This window comes from Camelus ferus, chromosome 18 (genome assembly GCF_009834535.1).
Source record: "Camelus ferus isolate YT-003-E chromosome 18, BCGSAC_Cfer_1.0, whole genome shotgun sequence".
In the NCBI taxonomy this organism is placed as follows: Eukaryota; Metazoa; Chordata; class Mammalia; order Artiodactyla; family Camelidae; genus Camelus; species Camelus ferus.
The window spans coordinates 9,413,408-9,433,657 of NC_045713.1; the positions used below are offsets into that span (position 1 = coordinate 9,413,408).

Consider the following 20,250-nt stretch of genomic DNA (forward strand, 5'->3'; position numbering starts at 1 on the left):
ATCACTAGTCAGCCCAAAGCAGGAGTCAGATGAGCTGAGGTGCAGGGACCCCGACCGGGGTGTGCTGCGGGGGCCAGGCCACGCTGGAGGTGTGCACAAGGCCTGCAGGCCTGTGCTCCTCAGCGGGGGGGGGGTGGGGTGCAGGGGTGCCCGTCGACCACATGCGGCCAGGCGTCGCACACCCGCGCAATCACCCCACTATGCAGAATTGGAAACTGAGGCTCAGAAAGGTGGTCGTTTCCAGCCCAGGGCCAGGCCCTGGGCTCTGCAGTGAATGAGACAGGGAGGGCCGGCCTGTGCCTGGCACTGCCTGCCTCAGCACCTGGCCTCGGGCCCAGGCTGTCACTCTGCGAGAACTCAAAGCTCGGGCCCAGGAACTCAGACCCCACCCTGTCCTGGCTCTGGGCCTGGGACCCTGCAATGCCTGGCGCCCTCTGCTGGTCAGTCTGTTCCTCACAGGCCGAGAGGATTTAGGAGGGGCTGGAACGCTGGGGCCGAGGGGCAGGAAGGCACCCCCACCCTGGGACGACCAGTAGCCCTGTCCTGGTGGGATGAAACAGGGCACGCGTGGGTTTAGAGCCAAAGTCTTGAACTGGTCACCCCCACTGCAGCTTGGAGGTTGATACCTTGTTTAGTTTCCCCTCAGTGGCCAATATTTAAAAACAAAGGTGATCAGACAGCAACTTAACTTCAGTTTTTTAATAAATCAGAATATCTGCTCACTCTGGAGCCACGTTTTCCTATGCGTAGTTGGAAGGAGCTGAGAATGATGGGGTATGTACTTTCCCATTAGCCACAGACCCTGCCAATCCCTATTGACCTATACCCACCTGCCTCATTCAGTCATGTGACCCTGTGGGCATTTGAACTCTCTCCTCAACCATCAGAGAGCCTGGTGCCTTTGGACAGTCAGTGGTGTTGGAAGCCTGTAGACCTACCTCTCCAAGGGCCACAGCCTTCTCACCAAAACAACTGTCTCCCCAGACAGGCCCAGCCCGGCGGATCTGCCCCCTACCCGAAACACCAGAGAATGGAGGGGAAGACAGCTCCTCCTAGAGATGTGGCTCAGCCTGCCAGGAGCAGGGGGCCGCCCGGGCTGACCTCTTACAGCTCCTTTAGCTGGAACACATCTGGCTAATGCCTTTGGATCTCTGACAGGTATTAAGGAATGTGTGGGCTCCTTCCAAGGGGCTTCTGCTGTGGCTCAGGGCAGGGACGGGAATGTGTCAGGGGAGGAGCAGGATTTGCTTCCAGTCAGCAGGGAAAGAGGCTGTTATGGTGGGTAGGGACCTGCCTGGCCCCAGGAGGGTTCAAGCAGGGTCTGGTTCCATTATTTCACAGACATTTACTGGCATCTACAATGTGTCAGGCTCTGTTCCAGGTATGAGGAATCCGGTGGTGAGCACGCAGGCCGGCTGGCCCATGTCCTGGAGCTGACTGTCCAGTGGGGGAGAGAGAGCCGGCAAACCTGTGAGCAGGTAAACCCATGAGCTGTGATTTGCTGCTTGGGAACAAATGTAACAGTGATGGAGGGGATGACAAAGGTCCTTCTGAGGAGGCAGCGACTAGGAGAGAGGCCTGAATAGTGAGGAGGAGCTGACCAGGCTGGGCCCCGGGGAAGAGTGCAGGGAGGTGCCAGTGCAAAGGCCCTGAGGCAGAGATGGCTCAGTGTGTTCTGGGATTGGAAGGAGGTGGATGGGCCAGGGGAGGCCTGAAGCCAGAGGTGCCGGGCCTCCGGGTGCAGGGTGGGTGGTTGGGCTTGTTCTCATCTCCGAGGTGCAGGGGCCAGTTTAAACAGGACGAGGTTGCAGCAGAAGCCTCTGTGATTCCACGGCCCCTCTTGGTGGGGGCGGGGGGGCATCTCTAGCTTATTCAAGGATGTAAGTTGTTTTCACCAAATCAACCATTTATTTATTCACTCATTCATTCAGCAAACATTTCCAGAGCTCTGCTCTGGGGCAGCTGGGGCCGGGGGCAGGAGTGAGACCTGGTTACCAACCTCTGGAAGAGGCAGTGTGATGGGGGCAGCGGGTAGAGGGAAGCAGAGGGCATAAGAGCCCAGCCCAAGGTCAGGGAGGCCTTCCCAGAGGAGGTGTCATCTGAGTCGAGGGACCAGCTGGCAGTTCTGGACACAGGGCTGTAGTGCTAGGCTGAGGGGCAGTTACAGGTGGGCACCCACCCTGCGCTGAGGGCAGTGGAGTCACAGAAGGGTTACCGTGAGGCACGTAGCCCCTGCAACAGGAACCTCTGAGACCGTAGCTCCCTGCACCTCATTCGCAGCTGAGGAGACTGAGGCCCGAGGCTGCAGTGGGTCTGGGGCCTTGAGGACTGATTTGCCCCCCAGAAGTGCTGATTCGAGGCTGCCTAAGCTCAGGGCCAATGTCGAGGGGTGGGGTGTGTGTGAGATGGGGTGTGTGTGAGATGGGGTGTCTGTGTGTGTGTGGGTGTGTGTGAAGTCCATCAGATCTGGATTTTTTGGCTCCATTCCCTCATCTGCTGAGCAACCCTGAGCAACTCACTCAACTTCTCTGAGCCTGTGTCACATCTGTAGTAGGAGTGCTGCTCTCCATACGCGGCCACGCTCTTGGAGATGGCGCAGATCTGGCCCTGGGGTGGAGCCCAGCAAGTTCAGAGACTGTGAGTCTGACTCCGAGCCCAGGAGGGCTGTCCCCCAGGCTCAGCAGACAGTGCAGCCCGGCTCGCCAGCCCCCAGCCCCTCCCAGCTGACACAAAAAGCCAGACCTCCCTCAGGAGGGGGCGGGAAGGGGCTGCTGGGCCAGCTGGGCTGTGGACACAGGCGGGGAAGTGAGCGGCGACAGGAAGGAAGCCGCACCGCTGGAGTCTGGGGCCACCATTGTCTCACCTGGGGTGGGGGCACTGCCGTCTCCCCTCTGTCCTGCTCAGTGGCCGCCCGCCCGAGATGGCCCCTCAGCTCCGGAGGGTGGCGGGGGTGACAGTGCCCTCCCCTCTCGGGGCCCTACCCTGCTGCTGACTTCTTCCCCCACCCAGCCTCAGTTTCCCCATCTGTAAAATCTTAGAGGGCAAGATGTCTGGGCCAGGTCTGTGTACTGCCCGGACTTCTGCACCAGGGGACCTCATGACATCTCTCTAGCGCCTCACCTGAGCCATGAGCCAGCTCATTGGAGCCTCACGGTTCTCGACGAGCTGAGGGCTGTACTCGCCCCCAGAAGTTCCGGGACTGGCCCAGGGTCTCACGCCAGGGCAGCAGCGCTGGGACTCGACACCCCTCCCCCCGCCCCATCTGTGCTCTCACTGACCTGCCTCCTTTCTTTACATAAGCCACCTATAAAGGTCAGATCCCTGTTGAGCCTCACCCTGAACGGTGGCATCTCCAGTTTACGGTAGACAGAGGTGGCCGGGTGAGCTGGGGTCTGCAGCCAGAGCAGGGAGGCTCCCGGCTGTGCTCAGTCGCCCCAGACACAGCCCCCCAGGGCTCCCTCACCCCCACCACACACACAGAAGGGGGCAGGGACAGGTGGGACCCCTTCCCTCCACCCTACAAGACGGGTAAGGAGGAAGCTCTGGGAATCCCCAGCAGGCTGTCGGGACTGGGCAGACGCACCCCGGGGCCCAGGTGGAGCCGGAGGGGTGGGAGCCCAGTGTCCTGGGTGAGGACCAGCTGCGCCCTTCCGGCCCATGGCCAGGGGCCCTCCCCTCCTTGGATCTCATCACTGCTCCCACCCCAGCCCAGGCCGGGGCCTCCCCACAAGCCTGTGTCCCTTCTGGCCCCGCCCCAGCCCCTCAGTGTTCTTGGGATGAGGCGAGCGGTCAGACCACCCCCAGGACATGGGTCTCAGGGACCCCGGCCCCTAGCCCTGGTGTCTAGGGCTGCGACGAATCACGCCCCCACCCCGCCCCATCCCCCCCTCACAGCAGCCACGCTCCTGCAGCCTGCTCAGACTTTATTGAAGGTGGAGCTGGAATGGGGAGCCCAGAACCACAGCTTCCTCCCGGGAGCTTCACTGGACGCGGGATGGCCAACGGCCAAGGCTCACTCCTGGGGCTTCGGGCACAGCTCAGTAACCCCCATCCCTGCAAACAACCGAGATGCCCGCCTCAGCTACAGCCCCACCCCCGGCACAGACCCCCTGGGAGGTGGACAGTGGACCTTGCGCCACCAGCTTGCAGAGCAGTAGGGTGGGAGGACCAGGCCCACAGCCTCCCCTGGGCCAGTGGGGTCCTGGGGAAAGCTGCTGCCGAGGGCGGGGCGAGCAGCTTACCCCCAGCTCAGGCCTTTCCTGGCCAGCTCCACCTGGGCCAGGCGGTGGTCGCTTAGCACCTGCACCCGCGTGACGGCGGCCAGCGGCCTGTGGCGGTGGGCGAACTGCAGCACCTTGTGCTCCTGGGCGTGCACGTGGAAGTGCTCCGCGTCCGAGCTGACCTCCATCTGGGGGCAGAGGCCAGTGAGCCGCGGCCCGCCGGGCCCGCGCCCTGCTCCTGCGCTGCGCTCCGAGGGCTCTGAGTCCGGGAAGCACAGGCGGGGGCGGCCCGGGGTCCCCTCGGCACGTGGAACTCCCATCATGCAGGCCATCCCACGGGAGTTCTGAGCCCCTGGCTGGGAGTCCCCTCCTCTCTCAGAGAGGTAGCTGGTGGCCAAGGGTTGGGCATCCCGTTGCAGCCCCAGACCCAGCAGTGAGACTCCCACACTGGCCCTGCGGGCATCTGCAATAAGCCCCCTCCCCCGGGACCCCAGGTGGGGGCAGCAGTGCTGTGGCAGCCAGGGACTCAGGGAGCCCCACAAAGCAACGGGCACCCTGACGCCCACCGCCCTGCCCCACCCCATGGGCCCCCCTGCCCCCACGGCCCTTGCCCCCACCCCCATCACCTCGAAGGGCTCCCCGAGCACCAGCGGGAAGACGCTGGACACCTCCTCCTGGCCCCAGCGGCCCCCCTGGAAGGTGTTGGCCACCATGGTGGCACTGGAGAACCGGGGCTTGATGTGGAAGACGATGTCCCCCGCCTCGGATAGGAAGTTGATCTCAAACCTGGGGACACCATAGGGCTTGTGAGAGCAGCAGACAGCCGGGAGTCACCCCGCCCAAGGCCAAGGACGGGACCCTGGGAGGGCAGTGGTCCTTACTTGTCCTCTCCAGAGTCAGAGTGTCCCTGGACCAGCAGGTTCCAGCCCGGGGCCAGGCCCCCTGCATAGAAGGCTTCAAACTGCAGAGGAAAGAAAGGACAGGGGCCCTGGGTCGGTGGCCTCCTCCCCCTCTGGTACCCCCTTGTCCAGGAGCCGCCCAGGGTGTGCTCTTGGCCGGGACCCTGCCCTCTGAGCAACGTTCCTCTCATGACGAGGTGGCAGGGGTCCTTCACCCCGTGCTCCCTCAGCGTGGGGGTCTGGTGGGAAGGCAGCTCTGTGGGCCAGCAGCACAGCTGACGTGGGGGGCCCCATCTGGCCCCGCGCCCTTCTCCCCGAGTCCAGGGCTCACCTACCTGCAGTGCCATCTCTCCAGCTTCTGCTGGTGGGCAGAGCGAGTTGGGGGATATAGGCAGGCGGGCTGGGCGGGGGAGCTGGAGCCCCACCCGGGGCAGGGGTGGCCTGATGAGCGCACTCTGCCCTTCCCTGCCCCTCTTCCCCCTCCCTCCTCAGCCTTTTCCCCTCCCCCACCAGCAGGTCCCCCATTCATGCACCAGGGAAAGGGTGACCCCCAGCCTGCTCCCCACCCCCATTTCCTCAGGGGTCTCTCTGGCTCTCAAACTTCACTTCTTGGGATCCTTCAGACACCTAGGAAAGCAGCTTCTCCCTGGTTCTTGCAGGAAGGGTGTGGCTGAGGCTGCCCCCCACCCAGCCTCTTCTTCCAGAATCTCTAGCCCCAGGCTCCCAGGGACCCAAACCCTCCCATCTGGTCAAGCAAGGCAGTGGGGAGGCCTACCAGTCCTTTTCTGGCCTTGGGGGCTGTCTGACCACCTGGTGCTTCCAGCCCAGGCCCCCCAGCCCAGCCCTGCCCAGCCTCCCCGCGCCACCCCGCTCCAGCGGCTCCACTGGCCCCACGGGGCAGGGCTGGGATTAGGCTGGCCGCTGTGCTCAGCGCATTCCAGGGCTCTGGCGGATGGACGGGATGGGGGAGGGCCTTTCCCACACCCCCATGCCCCTCCTGGCCTGCCTCCTGGGCCCCTCTCAGCTGAGCTGGAGAGGGGGCCAAGCTGGGGCCCTGGGGGACTGTGCAGGGCGGACGGGCAGAATCTCCCCAGCCTTTCGGGGCCACCGTGGGGGCCTCTTGGCTGGACTGTCCAGGGAGCCACCTAGAGAGGAGCCGGGCTGGGCGCACGGAGCACCAGGGCTGCTGTGTGCGGTGAGCGTGCGGGCGGTGCGCAGTGAGCAGGTGGGGGAGTGTGTAAGTGTGCGGGTGCCCCTGTGGGTGTGGTGATGAGAGTGTAAGCGGGTAGGAGCGTGGGACGGGGTAGAAACTTGAGTGTGTGTGGACAGTGAGCCCCTGGGGGCGCAAGGTGTCCTGCGCGAGTATGAGCGTGGCTCCGGGTGTCCCTGCTGCCTCCCTGCGCAGTGCGTCTGGGGGGGGGGGCGGGCACTTTCCGGCCCCCAGGCTTCGAGGAGCATGGGCCAGGACTGCCAGCCCCGCGTAACCCCAGCGCTCTCCTCGGGCTTTTCTCCCCTCCAGCCCCTGGTGGGCCCAGCCTGGCCTCTCCCCTGTGTGATGATGGGCGTGTGCTGTCATTTTTGATAAAAGGGTGGTGCCAAGGCCAGGACGGGACACGGAGATGGCCCTGGCTGCCCGTGGGCAGCGCCGTCCCTCCCTGCCGTGCTGGGCAGAGTTGGCAGGGCCTGCAGGGGGCAGCCCTGGGCAGCGGAGGTGAGGCTGCAGGAGCCTGTCTGCTCTGGTGTCCCGACTCAGACACGGGCCTGCCTGCACGTCCGAGTCCCACCCAACCCAGCCTGGCCATCCTCCCACCACAAGGAGCACAGAGAGAGGACCCCCTGTCCCCGCAGCCCAGCAGGAGGGTGAAGCCCCATCCTGCCTCTGCATCTCCCTGTCCTGTCCCCTACCCAGCTGCTACGCGGGGACACAGAGCCTGGACTCTGGGCACAGCACTGGCCAGGGCAGAGCACGCAGTCAGGGGTCCGGAGCAGGCTTCCAACCGACTGGGCAACCTCGAGCCGGCAGCCACTGGGCCTGCCTTCCCGGCTGGGCACCGGTCTCAGCAGCTCTGTTGCCTGGGCTGCCCCTGCTCCCAGCCTGTCCCCTGGATGGGAGGGGACAGCCAGGGGTGACCACAGCCCTGGCTGGGCACAGCAGCCCGGGCCACCGTCTCCTGTCTTTGGGGTTAGCAGAGACTTTACTGGGGGGCCCTCAGGAGTCAGCGGCCTAGGGCCCCAGCTGGGCACTCGGGGCCTGAGGCGGGCCCTAGCCTGGGGAGAGGAGCCAGAGGACCCCTGATTCGGGCAGGCCTGTCCTGCTCTGAGCTGCAGCTTGCCCGTCTGGGCTAAGGGGCAGTGCTGCAGGCAGCCCACTGAGCCTGCCTGTTGGCTGCAGCCCGGAGATCTCAGAAAGCCCGCCGGGACGAAGCCGACTCTGGGCCTTTGCCCACCTCGGGACACCTGTACCCGGCATGAGCCCGCACCCGGCCAGGCCTGCGGTCTCAGCCCACCTGCTGTGCCTTTGGAATCTCTCCCACGTGGGGTGGGAGCCAGGGTCAGCCAAAGCTCCCGGCGCCTGGGATGGCCAAGGGACCAGAGGCCCCATTGGGGCTGGGGGCTGGACGGGGGACGCCGAGGCCTACATGGCTGGCCTAGCCCGAGCACAACCCCCGCTCACAGAGTTCTGGGCCCCTGAGGTGGGAGCAGTGCCCCCACCCTGAGTTGCTAGCCAGCCAAGACAGGGTGCTGTGGCTCGGTGCCCCAGGAGCAAACAGACCTGCCCGGCCAGACTGCGCCTCCTCCCGGATGTGCGGCTTTGCCCTGGGCTGGGGACTTCCAGAAGCTCCGGAGGAGGCTGCAGGGTGTCCACCCAGCTCCAGGGATGGCGGCTGGGGCTCAGAGGCCCGTGCTCAGCCCCGGGGCCTCCGTCACAGGTGGTGCCTGGCGCAGGGCTGGTGCGCACACATCCTCGGAAGGTAAACCCTGCCCCAGGCCCCAGTGCTGACCAGCATCCCCGGGAGCCCGCTCTGCGAGCGCTCGGTTAAGATCTTCACGTGCACCGTCACATGTACTGCGCCAGGGGTTAGGGCACAGAGAAGTTAAGCACGTTGCACGAGGTCACAGAGCTAGGGGGTGACAAAGCTAGGACTTGAACCCAGCAGTCTGCCCTGGGACGTGGAGCCCCTCACCAAGCCAGGATGGGGGGTTGTCAGGGTCGACTTCCTGGAGGAGGAGGCACCTAAAGCTGGTCTTGAAGAGTGAGTAAGGATTAGAAGGTGGGAGAGAAGGGTGCTCAGGGAGGGAGGAGCAAGGGCAGGGTGGCTGGGGTGTCCACGCCAGGAGAGTCTGGCACTCCTTAGTGGCCCCCGAGGCCTCCGGCACAGAGCCCCCCAGGACAACATAACGAGGATTCCCTCATCTTTTGGGGAGGCTAGCATGGCTTTCAAGGGCTTCCGAGAGTGGGGCATCACCGCGCCTACTTGAGCGATGAGGAGCCTGAGGCTCAGACAAAAGGACCCCCACCCCAGAGCCCCACAGGGAAGGATGGCGGCATCAGGACGTGAGGGCCGCGTCTGGACTCCCAGTCCAGTGCTCTTCTCAGCCCCCAGTCCTCTCGTGTCTGGCACCCCTACCCCAGCATGAGGACCCAGCTTGGCCTAACAGCGGCCAATTTTGGGGGAGTGGGGGGGGGGGTCTCGGGCCAGGTCAGGCTGCCTTCAGAGCCATCCTTGGGCTCCAAGACCCTCCCAGGACCCCCCACCCCGCCCCCAGCCCACATCTGGAACCGCTTGTTAACAGTGAGGTCAGCACGGAAATTCTCAGTCCCCACTTGGCAAGGAGGCACCAGTAGCTTCTGCCGGGCACGGGCTCGCACCAGGCCCCAGACACACAGCTTCTGGCCAGCTTGCCCGCTGGCTGGGCCTTGGCGGCCTTGACACATAGTGTCACCTCTTCACCCCTTGCTGGGGCCACGGCCTGAGTGTGCCCTCAGGGGCAACAGAGAGTGAGGACGGTTGGAAAGCATCGAGTCGCCCTTACCCAGGTGGGGAAACCGAGCCCAGGAGGCGAGGGGCTTGCTGGGAGCCAGCTCGGACAGCAGCGGGGGCCGTGGAGCTCTGGCCTCTGCTGCCCCTCCCAGGCCCTTTGTGGGACCTTGGCTGTGGGCCTGTTAAAGGCTGGGGCTGCCCAGGGCTGGGAAGGGCTGCTCTGGGGCTGACAAGGACGCCAAGGGTCTGGGGGGGAGGACAGCAGGATCCCCCATCCTGACACTCCCTCACCTGTCCCTTCTGCTTCCTCTGACAGCTTCCCGACCACAGCTGTCCTGGGCCCCACTCTCTCACAGCTTAGATGAGTCTCACAGAAAATCTTCCTGGCTCTCTCTCTCCTCTAACTCACTCTCTCACTCAGAACAGAAGTCATTTTCAATCCAAGTCATTTGTTGAGGCCCTACTGTGTGCCAGGAGCTGCCTCAGCCCCTCAGAGGTCCCTAGGGAAGGAGACAGGTCTGAGCCTGGTACATGTGGCTGCCTCCTCTCACTTGCCCGCCAGTGCCCATGCAGCTCCTGGCACACAGTAGGTGCTCAAGAAGATGCAGTGACCATGCCATATGAGGTAAATGGAGGCCCCAGGCTCAGGGAAGGGAAATGTGAGAACAACCCAGGGAACTTAGCTCACCTCGGCTATAATCACTCTCACTTATCACCTGAGCTCCTACTGTGTGCTCAGTGCTGTGCTAGGTGCCTGCCATTCATTCTTCTGCAAGATGGGGGAAAGGGATGCCCACTCAGCAAATGTTAGCTGAGCACATACTTTGTGCCAGACCCTGTGCGGTGGTTCAGAAGACAGACTGAGAGTCCTTGCCCTTACAGAGCTTCTAGTATCTGAGGGCAAACATTAAATGACAAATCCAGCATCATATTATTGAATTATTATTACAATAAAAGCTTTGAAGGGAAAATATGGGGAGTGAAAATCACATATGGAGAGACCTGGCCTGATATGATATGAGCTGGTCAGGGAAGACTTCCTGGAGGAGGTGACATTTAAGTTGAGCCCAGAAAAGAAGGAACTAGCCAGTAGAAGGAGGTGGAGAGGGTGTTGCTGGCAAAGGGAACAGCATGTGCAAAGGCCCTGAAGAGGGAAGGGCCAGGATGGGGAAGATAACTCCCCACCCCATCTCTGCTGCCTGGCTGAGGTCCAGCCCTTCCGGGCTTCCCCCACCAGGCACCACCTTCCCCTCCCTAATTTGGCCCCATTGTTCCTGGCCAAGCTGCCCACCCGGGGCCTGGCCATGGTCTGTGTCTCATGCTTTCTGCCCCAAGTCTCTTAGCACCCAGAGAATCTGCTCACTTAGGGGCACTTGGGGGCTGACACGTTTTTACTGGAGCCAGTGCCAGGCAAGGGCCTGCCAGATCTGATGCCACCCCTCTCACTGGCACAGCAGGCCAGTGGTGGCCCAAAGGACACTTGGGGTCAGTCTGGCCTCCCTCCTGTGGGGACTCTGCTGGCTCACCTCTTGGGGCTGCCCCTCCTGCTCCACACCTCTTCCTCCACGCCCCTGCAGATTAAAGCAGGCCCACCTGCCTCTGAGAGGCAGAGACTCCTTGCCCCTCCTTGGGTCTTGGTTTCTCCATCTGAGGTTCAAGTGGGATGGTGAGCCTTGCCGGTGAGGTCAGCTGAGGATGGATGCAAGATTGGTCTTTGGCCCAAAAGAAGGACGTGGAGGTGGGGCTCTGGGCAGTCCAGGCCACTGAGGCACCACACTGTTGGGGGTGAGGCTGCCTAGAGCAGCTAATGGGAGCTCCCCTGGAGGGCGCGGGGGAACCACCCCAGGCCAGGCCGTATTCCCTGGGAGGGGCAGTATACCCCCATTCTGTTTCTCCACCCATTTTATAGATGCGCAACTGAGGCTCAAGGGGGGAGAGAACTGGCCTCAGTCCAGGCAGCCAGTTGCTGGTGGGGCTGCTGTTTTTAGCCACAAGCCTGAGAGGCAGGGCCAGGATTTGGGGGGCAGGACAGACCCCCCCCCCAGCTTCCCTCCATCCTTTCCCAGCTCCCGCAGCCACGATCCTCAGCTCAGCGTGGTCAGCAAGGGCCCCTCCCTCTGCTGTCCTCAATGTGAGTTCATGTCTGTCCACAGCCCTGCTAGGTGGGGACTTGCGTTCCCACTTTACAGATGGAGAGATTGAGGCCTCTGTGGGCAGTGGGCATGTTTCCCTGGTAAGTCACTGCTGTGAACAGCCCTCGAGGGGTCCCTCAGGAGACCCATCAGAAGAATGTGCCTGAGAGACTCCGAAAGCCCTTGGTGGTGCTGCTCTGGGCACTGGGGCCGAGGGAGGGCTCCTGATGGCTCTGGACTGGGCAGGCTGGGACTGTGGGAACCTCCTGGGCCTTGGGCCAGTACTAGCCGTAAGTGAACCCGTGATGACAGCCATCTCTGAGGAAGCTCAACGAGCTTGGACAAGACCATCAGGACGGTCTTCTGGGTCCCAGGGCCGCTGGGCGGGCACCGTAGCCAAGGAGAGGCCTGTGTGGCAGGCCGGGGGCTGGGGGCCAGCTGGGTGGGGCAGGGCGGGGCAGGCCAGCTGACATCTGGCCTGGAGGGGGCTGTAATGATTTCTCCAGATGGGCTCTGGGTTCCGGCAGCCTCCGTCGAGGCAGGCTGTGCCAGGTTTATAAACAGACGCAGCAGCAGCCCGGATTTGAGGAAGGAAGAGCTGGGAATCCAATTAGATGAGAAAGTGGCTGGGGGATCCTAGAGCGGTCCTGAAGACGGGGCTGCCGGAGCCTCAGGGGCCCCGGGGACCCTCCCCCACCTCCAAGCCAGGGACGGGGACGACTTGTGGGGGTGGACACGGGACACCAGGCATGGGTTCAAGCGCCCTCTCCGTACAGAGTGGCCCTGCACGTGCTGCTCTGTGACCTGGGGGCCATGACCCCTCCCAGGGTAGGGGTGAGGCCGGGGGAGAGGAGCCAGGCCCATGCAGGCTGCCGTCACTCACTCCCAAACATTTACGGAGCGCGTGCTGCGGGGCGCCGTTGGGAGCAAGACGGGACGTGCATTACAGCGGGAGAGGCAGATGATAAATAGCTCAGAGAGCGCATGGAACACCCTAGGAGGTGATCTGAGCTAGGAAGAAAGCAAAATGGGACAGCAGTATTAAAAAAAAAAAAAAAAAAAAAAGTCTGCGTGGTCCAGTTCCACAGCCCCTGCCCGCGCTTGGACTCCGAGTGCCTGCCGCTCCCGAGCTGAGACGCGAGGGTAAAAGCACGCTGGTCTCCAAGGCTTGGCGCAAGAAAAGATGCAGACTGTCTCATTAATACTCCTGATGTCGATCACATGTTAAAATGATAATATTTTGGGTATATTGGGTTAGATATATTATTAAAATGAGTTCTACCCCTACCTGCTTTCAAAGCCTTGTTTTCACGTGGCCACTAGAAAGTGTAAACTTGCCCCTGTGCTTGCGCTGTTGCTGTGGGCCTGCGCTGCAGCTGGGAGGGCGGCGGGGCTGGGCTGCTTCAGTCGCAGCAGGGAGGGAGCTCTCAAGGGAGGTGGCTGCTGCCTTGAGACCTCCTGTCGGGAGAGTCCCGGCTCTGGAGACCCAGGAGGAATGGCCCCGTCGTCGGAGGGAAGCATAGCCAAGGCCTGAGGTCAGAGCAGCGAGGGAGCCCACGTGGCCAGAGTATGGGAGTGGGGAGGGCTGGGAGCAGGGGCGGCGATGTCACGGACATGGGCCGAGGCCACACCTGCGAGAGGGCCAGGCTGGGGCTGGACCACATGAGGAACCTCCAGTGACCCTCTAAATGTTCGCGGTGTCAGCGTCGGGGTGAGCTGGTCTGGGTCTGCCCCCACCCTGCAATCCTCTCCGGGCGGGCTCTGGCCCACACGCCCAGGGAACCCCTGGCCAGTGCCCCTGCCTGGGACACCAGGAGGTCAGTGCTGGTCACTGTGTCCCCACACCACGCTTGCTGCAGCCCCGCCTGGGCCAGTCGCCTCATGTCCTCCACCCGCCCAGGCTGACCCCTGCTAGCTTTGAACGCTCAGGCCAAGACCCTTGCGAAAGGCCCAAGGGACCCGCCAGCTCCCAAAATAACCTCACACCAGTTCCAGGACATCTGTGGGGGGTGGAGTCCCAGAACCTCAAGCTGTGAGCACCATGATCCCCGTGCAGGGTAAGAATGGGGATGCGGGTGGGGGGCCGGGAGCGGGAGAGAGGAACCAGGAGAGAAGATGATGGCTAGAAAAACCACGAGGAGACAGGGAGAGGCAGGTGAAGAGACAGGGTCAGGGAAGGGGGCAGAGGCGAAGGTCAGGGCTAGGGCACCCGTCTCAGCCTGGGCAGCCCCCAGCCCCTTGAGAAGGGCCAGGCCAGGCAGGCCTCCAGAGGAGGGGTGCTGCACCCCTGAGCTGAGGTCTGGCCAGGTGGGTGGCTGAACAGAAGGTGGGGGTTGGATGGAAGATTAGTGCCAAGGGTGGGGTCCCCACAGCACCCAGAGCCCAGGAGCCCCGTCGGAATGGGCTGGGTCCCACAGGGCCACAGAGGTCTCAAGTATGCATATCCTAGGCCCTCTGTTCTCTCCGAGGGGAAACTGAGACTCAGAGAGCCTTGTAACCTGTCTGAGGACCACAGCACGCAAGTGGCAAGCGAGGACACTTCCGCTCTCTGTCCTTCACACACTTTGTCCCCACACCCCAGCTGGCAAGCAGGCTCTGACAGAACATTCTTCCCCTGCCTTGAATCCCCTGTCCTCTGAGCAGTGTGGCCAGCACTGGTCACACCTGCTTGCTGAATTTCCCCAGCCCGAGAAGCAGCAGGGCAGGGGAGAGACACGTGGACTGGCGCCGACAAGGTGAGATGGGGGGGAGAAGGTGCTGCAGAGAGGGGCTGCCGGGGAGCCTGGCCCTCCCCACCCCAGGGCCCAGCCTGGGATTCAGGGGACGTGGGAGCTGTGGGGTAGTTTTTGAGATTAAGGGTCTTTACTGCAAGACCCCCATCCTGGTCCACATGATCCATCCATCCATCCATCTCCATTCATTCACCCATCCATCCATTCACCCATCCACCACCCATCCACCCATCCTTCCATCCGTCTATCCTTCCATCCAGCCATCCACCCAACAAATGTTTACTAAATGCTCGTTGTGTGCGGGGAGCTGGGAGCCACTGCAGGTGGGGTGGACAATCCAAGTGGAAAAATAAGGCCCAGAGGAGGCTGGACCAGCCCGAGGCCACCCAGCCGTGGCGGGGGGTGTCTGGGAAGATGGGGAGGGGGGCAGCTGTGGTCTGGTCTGGAGTCTGCACGACCAGGGTCAGGGTCACAACTGGCCCTGCGGGGTCTGGGGTGCCCCTAGCCCCCATTTTCTACTGAAAACCGAGACCTTCCGTTAAATGACCCTCTACCGTCAAGGTCCTGCTTGTTTTGTGATGGTGGAAATGTTGCAAAGTGTTTCCCATGATAGAAACGAAAAGAAAAGACTACTTGTGTGTCCAACCCCAGGGGTGCTGGCCGAAGCCCAGCAAGGCTCAGGGACAGGAAGAGAGTGCCCACAAGGTGCCCAGGGGACAGCAGAACACGGGAGGGGCAGGCCGGCTCCCGGCGGCGCCCACCCGGCTCCAAGATGCCTGGCCCCGAGGGAACAGCGGGATGTTCTGGAGGAGGGCCGGGGTCGGCAGGACTCCGGGCCCAAGAGAGAGGCCAGGCACCCTCAGGGGACAGGAGGGCCCGGTGGAGGGTGGAGGTTGCACTGCATGGTCGGCAGGGAGCCAGGCAGAGGGTTTCCACAGGTGGGCCGATCTCCCCAGTGACGTGTGGGAAAGAGACCCGAGCTCGAGCTGAGTGAGGGGAGGCCAAGGGAAGGAGAGGGCCAGGCCGAGTGGGCAGGGAAGAAGGGCCCCCCCGGCCCCCCACTGCCCCAGACAGCCTCCCAGCTCACCCTGGCCACCAAGACCACCAAGGCCAACCCCCCCCCCGTCCTGTCCCCACTCTGACTTCTGCTCCCACTTCCCCAGGCTGGGACGGGACACGAGCTTCTTTCAAAAACATTTCCTTTGCAAAATAATCCTTCAAAATATGTTTTTGGAAACGGACTCCTGATCAGAACAGGAAGAAGTTAATTACAGTCCCTCCCCAGGGGGCGCGGGAGGAGGAAGCCTGGTGGTCAGAAACAGGGGTGAGGGCCAGGATGGTGGCTCTGACTCCCCACCCACGCGTGACCTCAGCCCCCCTTCCCCGCCACCCTGCTGGCCCGCAGCCCTCTCCCAACTCAGCCCATGGATGGGGAGACCGTGACCCAGAGAGGCCCAGGGGTGTGGCCAGGGTCACAGGTTCAAGGCCGAGCAGGGCAGAGTCCCCTCCTGCCCCTGCCACGTGGTGACCAAGTGAGAGCGTGGGGAAGTGCGTGCCCACGCGCGTCCGGGAGCCGGCGTGTGCGGACGTGGGGGTGCGTGGCCCGCCCCGTGGAGGCGGGGCTGCGGTGCTGGCCCAGGGCCCACCCTCGCCGCGCGGCCGCCTCTCCAGGTGCTGGGCTGAGGCCGCAGGAGGAAGGGGGCGGGGGCTCCTGTTCTGTGTTCCTGCCTGTGCACCCCGAACACCCTCCAGACAAGGCCCCCGGGCTTCCCTGCGGGCCTAGACCAGGGCCCACCCCAGGCTGCCTTCTTGGCGTTTCCGCGACCGTCTCCGTGAGCTCTGATGCCCTGGGTCATGTCTCTCGGGTGCCAGGGCTCTGGTTATCTGCGAGGTTTGAGGTGTCTAGACCCTGGCCTTTGCTTGGCCATCCGTCAGGGGTCTTACCACTCGTATGTAAGTGTACATGTGAGGAATGAGCCCTCAGGGCCATCCTTCCACCCCCTGCTCCTCTGATCATCCATCCACCCACCTGTCCATTTATCTTACGCCCTTCTGTCCATCTGTATTAGCTACCTATTGCTCTCGTAATAAATTACAGCAAACTTACTGTGTTGTGGCTAAAAACAACACAAATTTATTCTTTTACAGTCATGTGGCTCAGGAGACGGGTCTTGCAGGTTAAAGTCAAGGTGTGGGCAGGGCTCGTCCCCTCCAGAGGCGTCCCCTGCCCTGGCTGGAGGCTCTGGCCGGCGTCTCAGAGCCAGCACTCTGTTCCCATCCGTACAGCTCCCCTGACTCTCCTTGTCGTTTATAAAACCCTCGTGAGTACACTGGGTCCACCCGCGTGGTCCAGGGCAGTCTCCACATCTCAGGATTCTTCACTTATCACATCGTCAGAGCCTCTCCAGCCACGTGAGGCCACGTGGTCACAGGTTTCAGGGGTTAGGGCGTGGACGTCTTTGGTGGGGCACTCTTCTGCCACATCATCCTTCCTTATGTCGGAGCGTCTGCTCATCCATTTATTCATCCACCTGTGCACAATCTGTCCATTGGTCCAACCAGCCAGCCTGGCATTTCTCCATCTGTCCTTCTGTCCATCCTTCCATCTGCTTATCTGTCCTTTTTCTATCCCTCGCCTACCGTTTATCTGATCGTTCCTCCACCATCCATCAGTCCTAACTTCCACCTTTCCTTTCCATCCTCTGTCCATCTGTCTGTCCAGATGGGGCAGGGAGCCAAAGGAGGAGGATTGGAGGATCCTGGAGGATGTCGGGGGGACACAGGGTGGAGCCCCAACCCTCCCAGACTCTGCCTGGATCAGTGTTCCTCTTGCTCACAGCTCCTTCCTGGAACCATCCGTTGTCACCACCACACCCCCCCCCCCAGACAAATGGCTTCCTCTGCCACACCCGCCTGCCCAGAGCCGGGGCTCTCAGAAGACAGAGGCCATAGCTGACCCTCCTAGTCTCTCGCCCAGGCCCACGGAGTGGGTGAGTGTTTGCCGAGTGGAACTGGACCCGTTGTTATCAGCAGAGTGTCCCCCCTCCCAGTTCAGGAGCAGCCCCAGGGGCCACAAGGGGACTCACCGCCCAAACGGACTGACAGATGCAGGCATGAGTGGGTCCTCACTGACCCCACGCCCCCGTTTCCTCTCCTGAGCTCAGTGCAGGGCCGAGCCCTGGGTTCCAGGAGAGGTTGTGGGAAAGGCCCCTTGCAGACCCTTCACTGGCCTCGGGGCGTCTTGCGGGGGAGTGTTGGTCAGCCCAGGGCTTGGGGAGAGGGCCCTGGACCAAGCCCAGGATGACTTGATGGGGAAAAAATGCCCCCAAGAGGAGCAGCGGCTTCGCCTGCCAAGCCGGCTCGGGCTTATCAGAATCTCATCCTCCCTATCTCCCTGCTGGGACGCGGGAGGGGGCCCTGGCTCACTGGCCCCTCCTCAGGGCCCAGACCGGAGGGCAGGACCCCGGGTGACCTCACTCTTCTTTCTCTGCGCCTCACTGCCTCTCTCTGTCTCTCACTGTCTCTGTATCTTTATCTCTGACTCCCCCATCTCCAACCACATCCTTCCTCTGGGGACCTCACTCTATGGCCGAGCCCCTCCCCTGTCGTCTGACAGCCCCCAACCCTGGCCTCAGGACCTCCTCACCAGGATGGCCTCCTGGTGGCCTCCAGGAGTGACTCTGGTCCAGGAGTGACCCCCTCGGACGCCTGCCCAGATGCCGAGGGGTGGCCAGCCTGGGGTCTTGGAACAGGACACGATGTGGTGACCGAGCACGCCCTGGGGTCTGCGGCAGGTGCCCGGGAAGAAGCACTGCAGGGTGGGTGGGTGGGTGTGGAGGTGGGGGGTTGGCGGATGTGTGGGCAGTTGGCTGGGGTAAGATCAGGCACCAGCATGCAGTGGTGGTCCTCTCTGCCCAAAGCCCGCCGGCCCCCTCTGCCAATTCCGTGCGCCGACAAGCTCCCCACATGGCCTCCAGGGCCGCAGGCCAGAGAGGCTGCCGCGGGCCCCTGGCACGTGCCCACGGGAGGGGCAGGCAGGAACGGGTGTGCCTGCCTCGTAGGCCAGGGGCCCGAGGAGGGGGAAGGAAGGGTGGCGGGCTGTGCCGGAGGGCATCCCAGAGGTCAGCCGGGAGGCAGGGCCGGCCGGGCCGGGCCAACAGCAGCTCTAGAACTCAGTCCCTCCCGGCTGCCTCCAGCAATGCCTGGTCCCCTGGTCCCACCAGTGCCCACTCCCAGACCCACTCACCCCTGCGTCTGGGACCCAGCCAGGCCCATGCTGGTCACGTCCCTGAGGTGCCCTGCTCCAGGGAGCTCCGCCAGCATGACAGACCCAGTGGGGGAAGGGGGCGAGCCGTGGGAGATGCACACAGGGCCAGGATCTGAAGCCCTACTCTGAGCCCCCTGTCTGCATGACCCTGGGTCAGACAACGAACCCCCGTGGGCCTCAGCGTCCTGTAGCCCCTCTGCTGTCCAGACAGCCTGGTCCGTTACCCTCCCCACCCACCCACCGGTGCCTCGACAGCTCTGGGCCCAGACGGGAGGCTCCAGGCTCACACTGCTGAGGCTGAGCGTTCTAGCCCCTGGACCGTACACGACCTGGAGTCCCACCACTGTCACCTCAGCCCCCCACCCCATGGGAGACACTGCCTCCTGAGACCCCTCAGCAGGGTCCCAGGCCAGGAGCCCCGGGGGGGCCAGAGAGGCCATGGTTGAATGAGAAAGGGGCTCTGAGTCTGAGTCCAGCCCCAAGGGAGAAGTGTGGGCCCCTCATCTTGCTCCCTGATGCACCCACCACTGTCCCCCCACCCCACACCCCAACTGTGAGGCTGGTGGGGTCTCAGGGCTAGCGAACCGGGTGGGGCTAGGTCTCCTCTGCACATGGGGGGCAATCTCCAGGTGAGGGCTGTGGAGGGGACCAGGTCCAGAAAGGGGGAGAGGCTGGAGGGGAGGGTTGCAAGCCCCCTCCTCTGTTCCCTAGGCTGCTCCTTCTCAGCCCCATCCCATCGTGCATACACACACCCAGCACACGTGCGCGCGTGCACACACACACACACACACACACACACACACGTATGCCCCTGGCACCACACCTCACACTGAAAATGTCGGTGCCGGGCTGGGAGGGGCACATTGTGGGTAGACTCTCAGCCACACCTCCCTCCCCCAAGCCCCAGCCCCGTTCAGCCCCCAGCCCCCAGCTCTCCTGTCCCTGGCCAACAATATGCTGTGGGCCTGCCTGGACCTCAGTCTCCTCATCGGGGCAGTGGGTTGGGCTCCCAAACCTCGAAGGGCAGCCCCACATCCACTGTCGGGAGAGTCTGGCTCCTGCTCCCGCGCCCCCACCCCAGTCTCATTCTCTTTGCAGCAGGAGGGGAAATGGAGGCATAGAGGGCCACTCTTGCTGCCCAGGGGCTCCTGGTCGGCAGGCTGGACTGTCCCACAGGCCAGGCCTCCTCATCCACTTGGGCTCTGCCCAGGGTGCAACTGTGTCCTGTCTGTCTGTCCATTGTTCCCAGGCCACCAGGGCCCGACAACCCCACCCCCACCGCAGAGAGGAGGAGCTGGGGTGGGGAGCGGGGAGGGAGGGCCAGACCTGTTAACAAGCTTCTTCCCAGCCCCCACCCCCGCCTTAACTCCCCAGGCCCTTCCCAGGCGGAAAATTCAATTAGTTTCGAGCAACTGCTCTGCTGAAGAGCCAGAGAAAGGGGCAGGAGAGAAAGGAGATCCGCTCTGCGGCTGGGGTGTGTTGGGAGGCGGGCGCCTGAGGGAGGGGGACATGGGGGACAAACAACTTGCTTATGTCTGTGTGTTTGTGCCTCTAAATGTGTCTTTGCATGTGATTGTGTGTCCCCAGGTCCTTCTGTTCTCAAGTCTGTTCCCTGTGCAGACACGGCCCTCATAGCCCTCGGTACCCCAACGTGAGCGCCCCCAGCCATAACTGCACGCCCCAATCCTGAGTCCACTCCAGGCTGTGGGTTCTCAGGGGTGAAAGTCTGTTTGGCAAGGTGGGGAGCAGTGCACACAGAAGGGCCAGACCCTCCCCCGCAAACTGCATCACGCCAGCCTCCCACTCACAGGATGTGGTGTGCCCCCAGCTCTGGTTCCACACTGGTCTCTTGTCTTGGCTTCAGACACTCTAGCCCCATAGCCACAGGGCCTTTGCACATACAGTCCTCCCTGGCCTGGCAAACTTCCCCTGCAAGAACCTTGCCCCCTCATGGGTCAGTCCTTTCCACTCTCCCATCATCCCTGGGCCTCACAGCAAGCAGCCAAAAGTCTCCCTC

At 62.9% G+C, this 20,250-nt stretch overlaps 1 protein-coding gene and 1 long non-coding RNA gene across 5 annotated transcripts; one reads left to right on the forward strand and one right to left on the reverse strand.

Moving 5' to 3' along the window:
• Positions 1-739: 739 nt before the first annotated feature.
• Positions 740-18,700, forward strand: LOC116657504. Its single transcript, XR_004312623.1, has 3 exons — positions 740-1,158; positions 1,370-1,478; positions 16,806-18,700. It is a non-coding gene; the product is annotated as an uncharacterized LOC116657504 (long non-coding RNA).
• Positions 3,907-6,179, reverse strand: GRIFIN (galectin-related inter-fiber protein). 4 transcript variants are annotated; one of them, XM_032459914.1, is made up of 6 exons: positions 5,895-6,179; positions 5,455-5,532; positions 5,102-5,181; positions 4,847-5,006; positions 4,242-4,408; positions 3,907-4,053 (listed from the first exon to the last, which is right to left on the reverse strand). In XM_032459914.1, the coding sequence occupies exons 2-6, from the start codon at positions 5,464-5,466 to the stop codon at positions 4,038-4,040; spliced, it is 435 nt and encodes a 144-aa protein (XP_032315805.1). In that variant the 5' UTR covers positions 5,467-5,532; positions 5,895-6,179; the 3' UTR covers positions 3,907-4,037. The 4 variants fall into 4 exon arrangements, with proteins under 4 accessions (XP_032315805.1, XP_032315801.1, XP_032315802.1 ...); XM_032459910.1 differs by having other exon boundaries at positions 5,455-5,480; positions 5,895-6,008; XM_032459911.1 differs by having other exon boundaries at positions 5,455-5,477; positions 5,895-6,003.
• Positions 18,701-20,250: the final 1,550 nt, after the last annotated feature.

Excerpts from the sequence above, each read along its gene's own strand:
- GRIFIN (XM_032459914.1), bottom strand. Across the intron at positions 5,007-5,101 it reads TCTGACTCTGGAGAGGACAA|GTTTGAGATCAACTTCCTAT; the intron begins GTAAGGACCACT and ends TGGTGTCCCCAG. Across the intron at positions 4,409-4,846 it reads TGCTCGGGGAGCCCTTCGAG|ATGGAGGTCAGCTCGGACGC; the intron begins GTGATGGGGGTG and ends CTCTGCCCCCAG.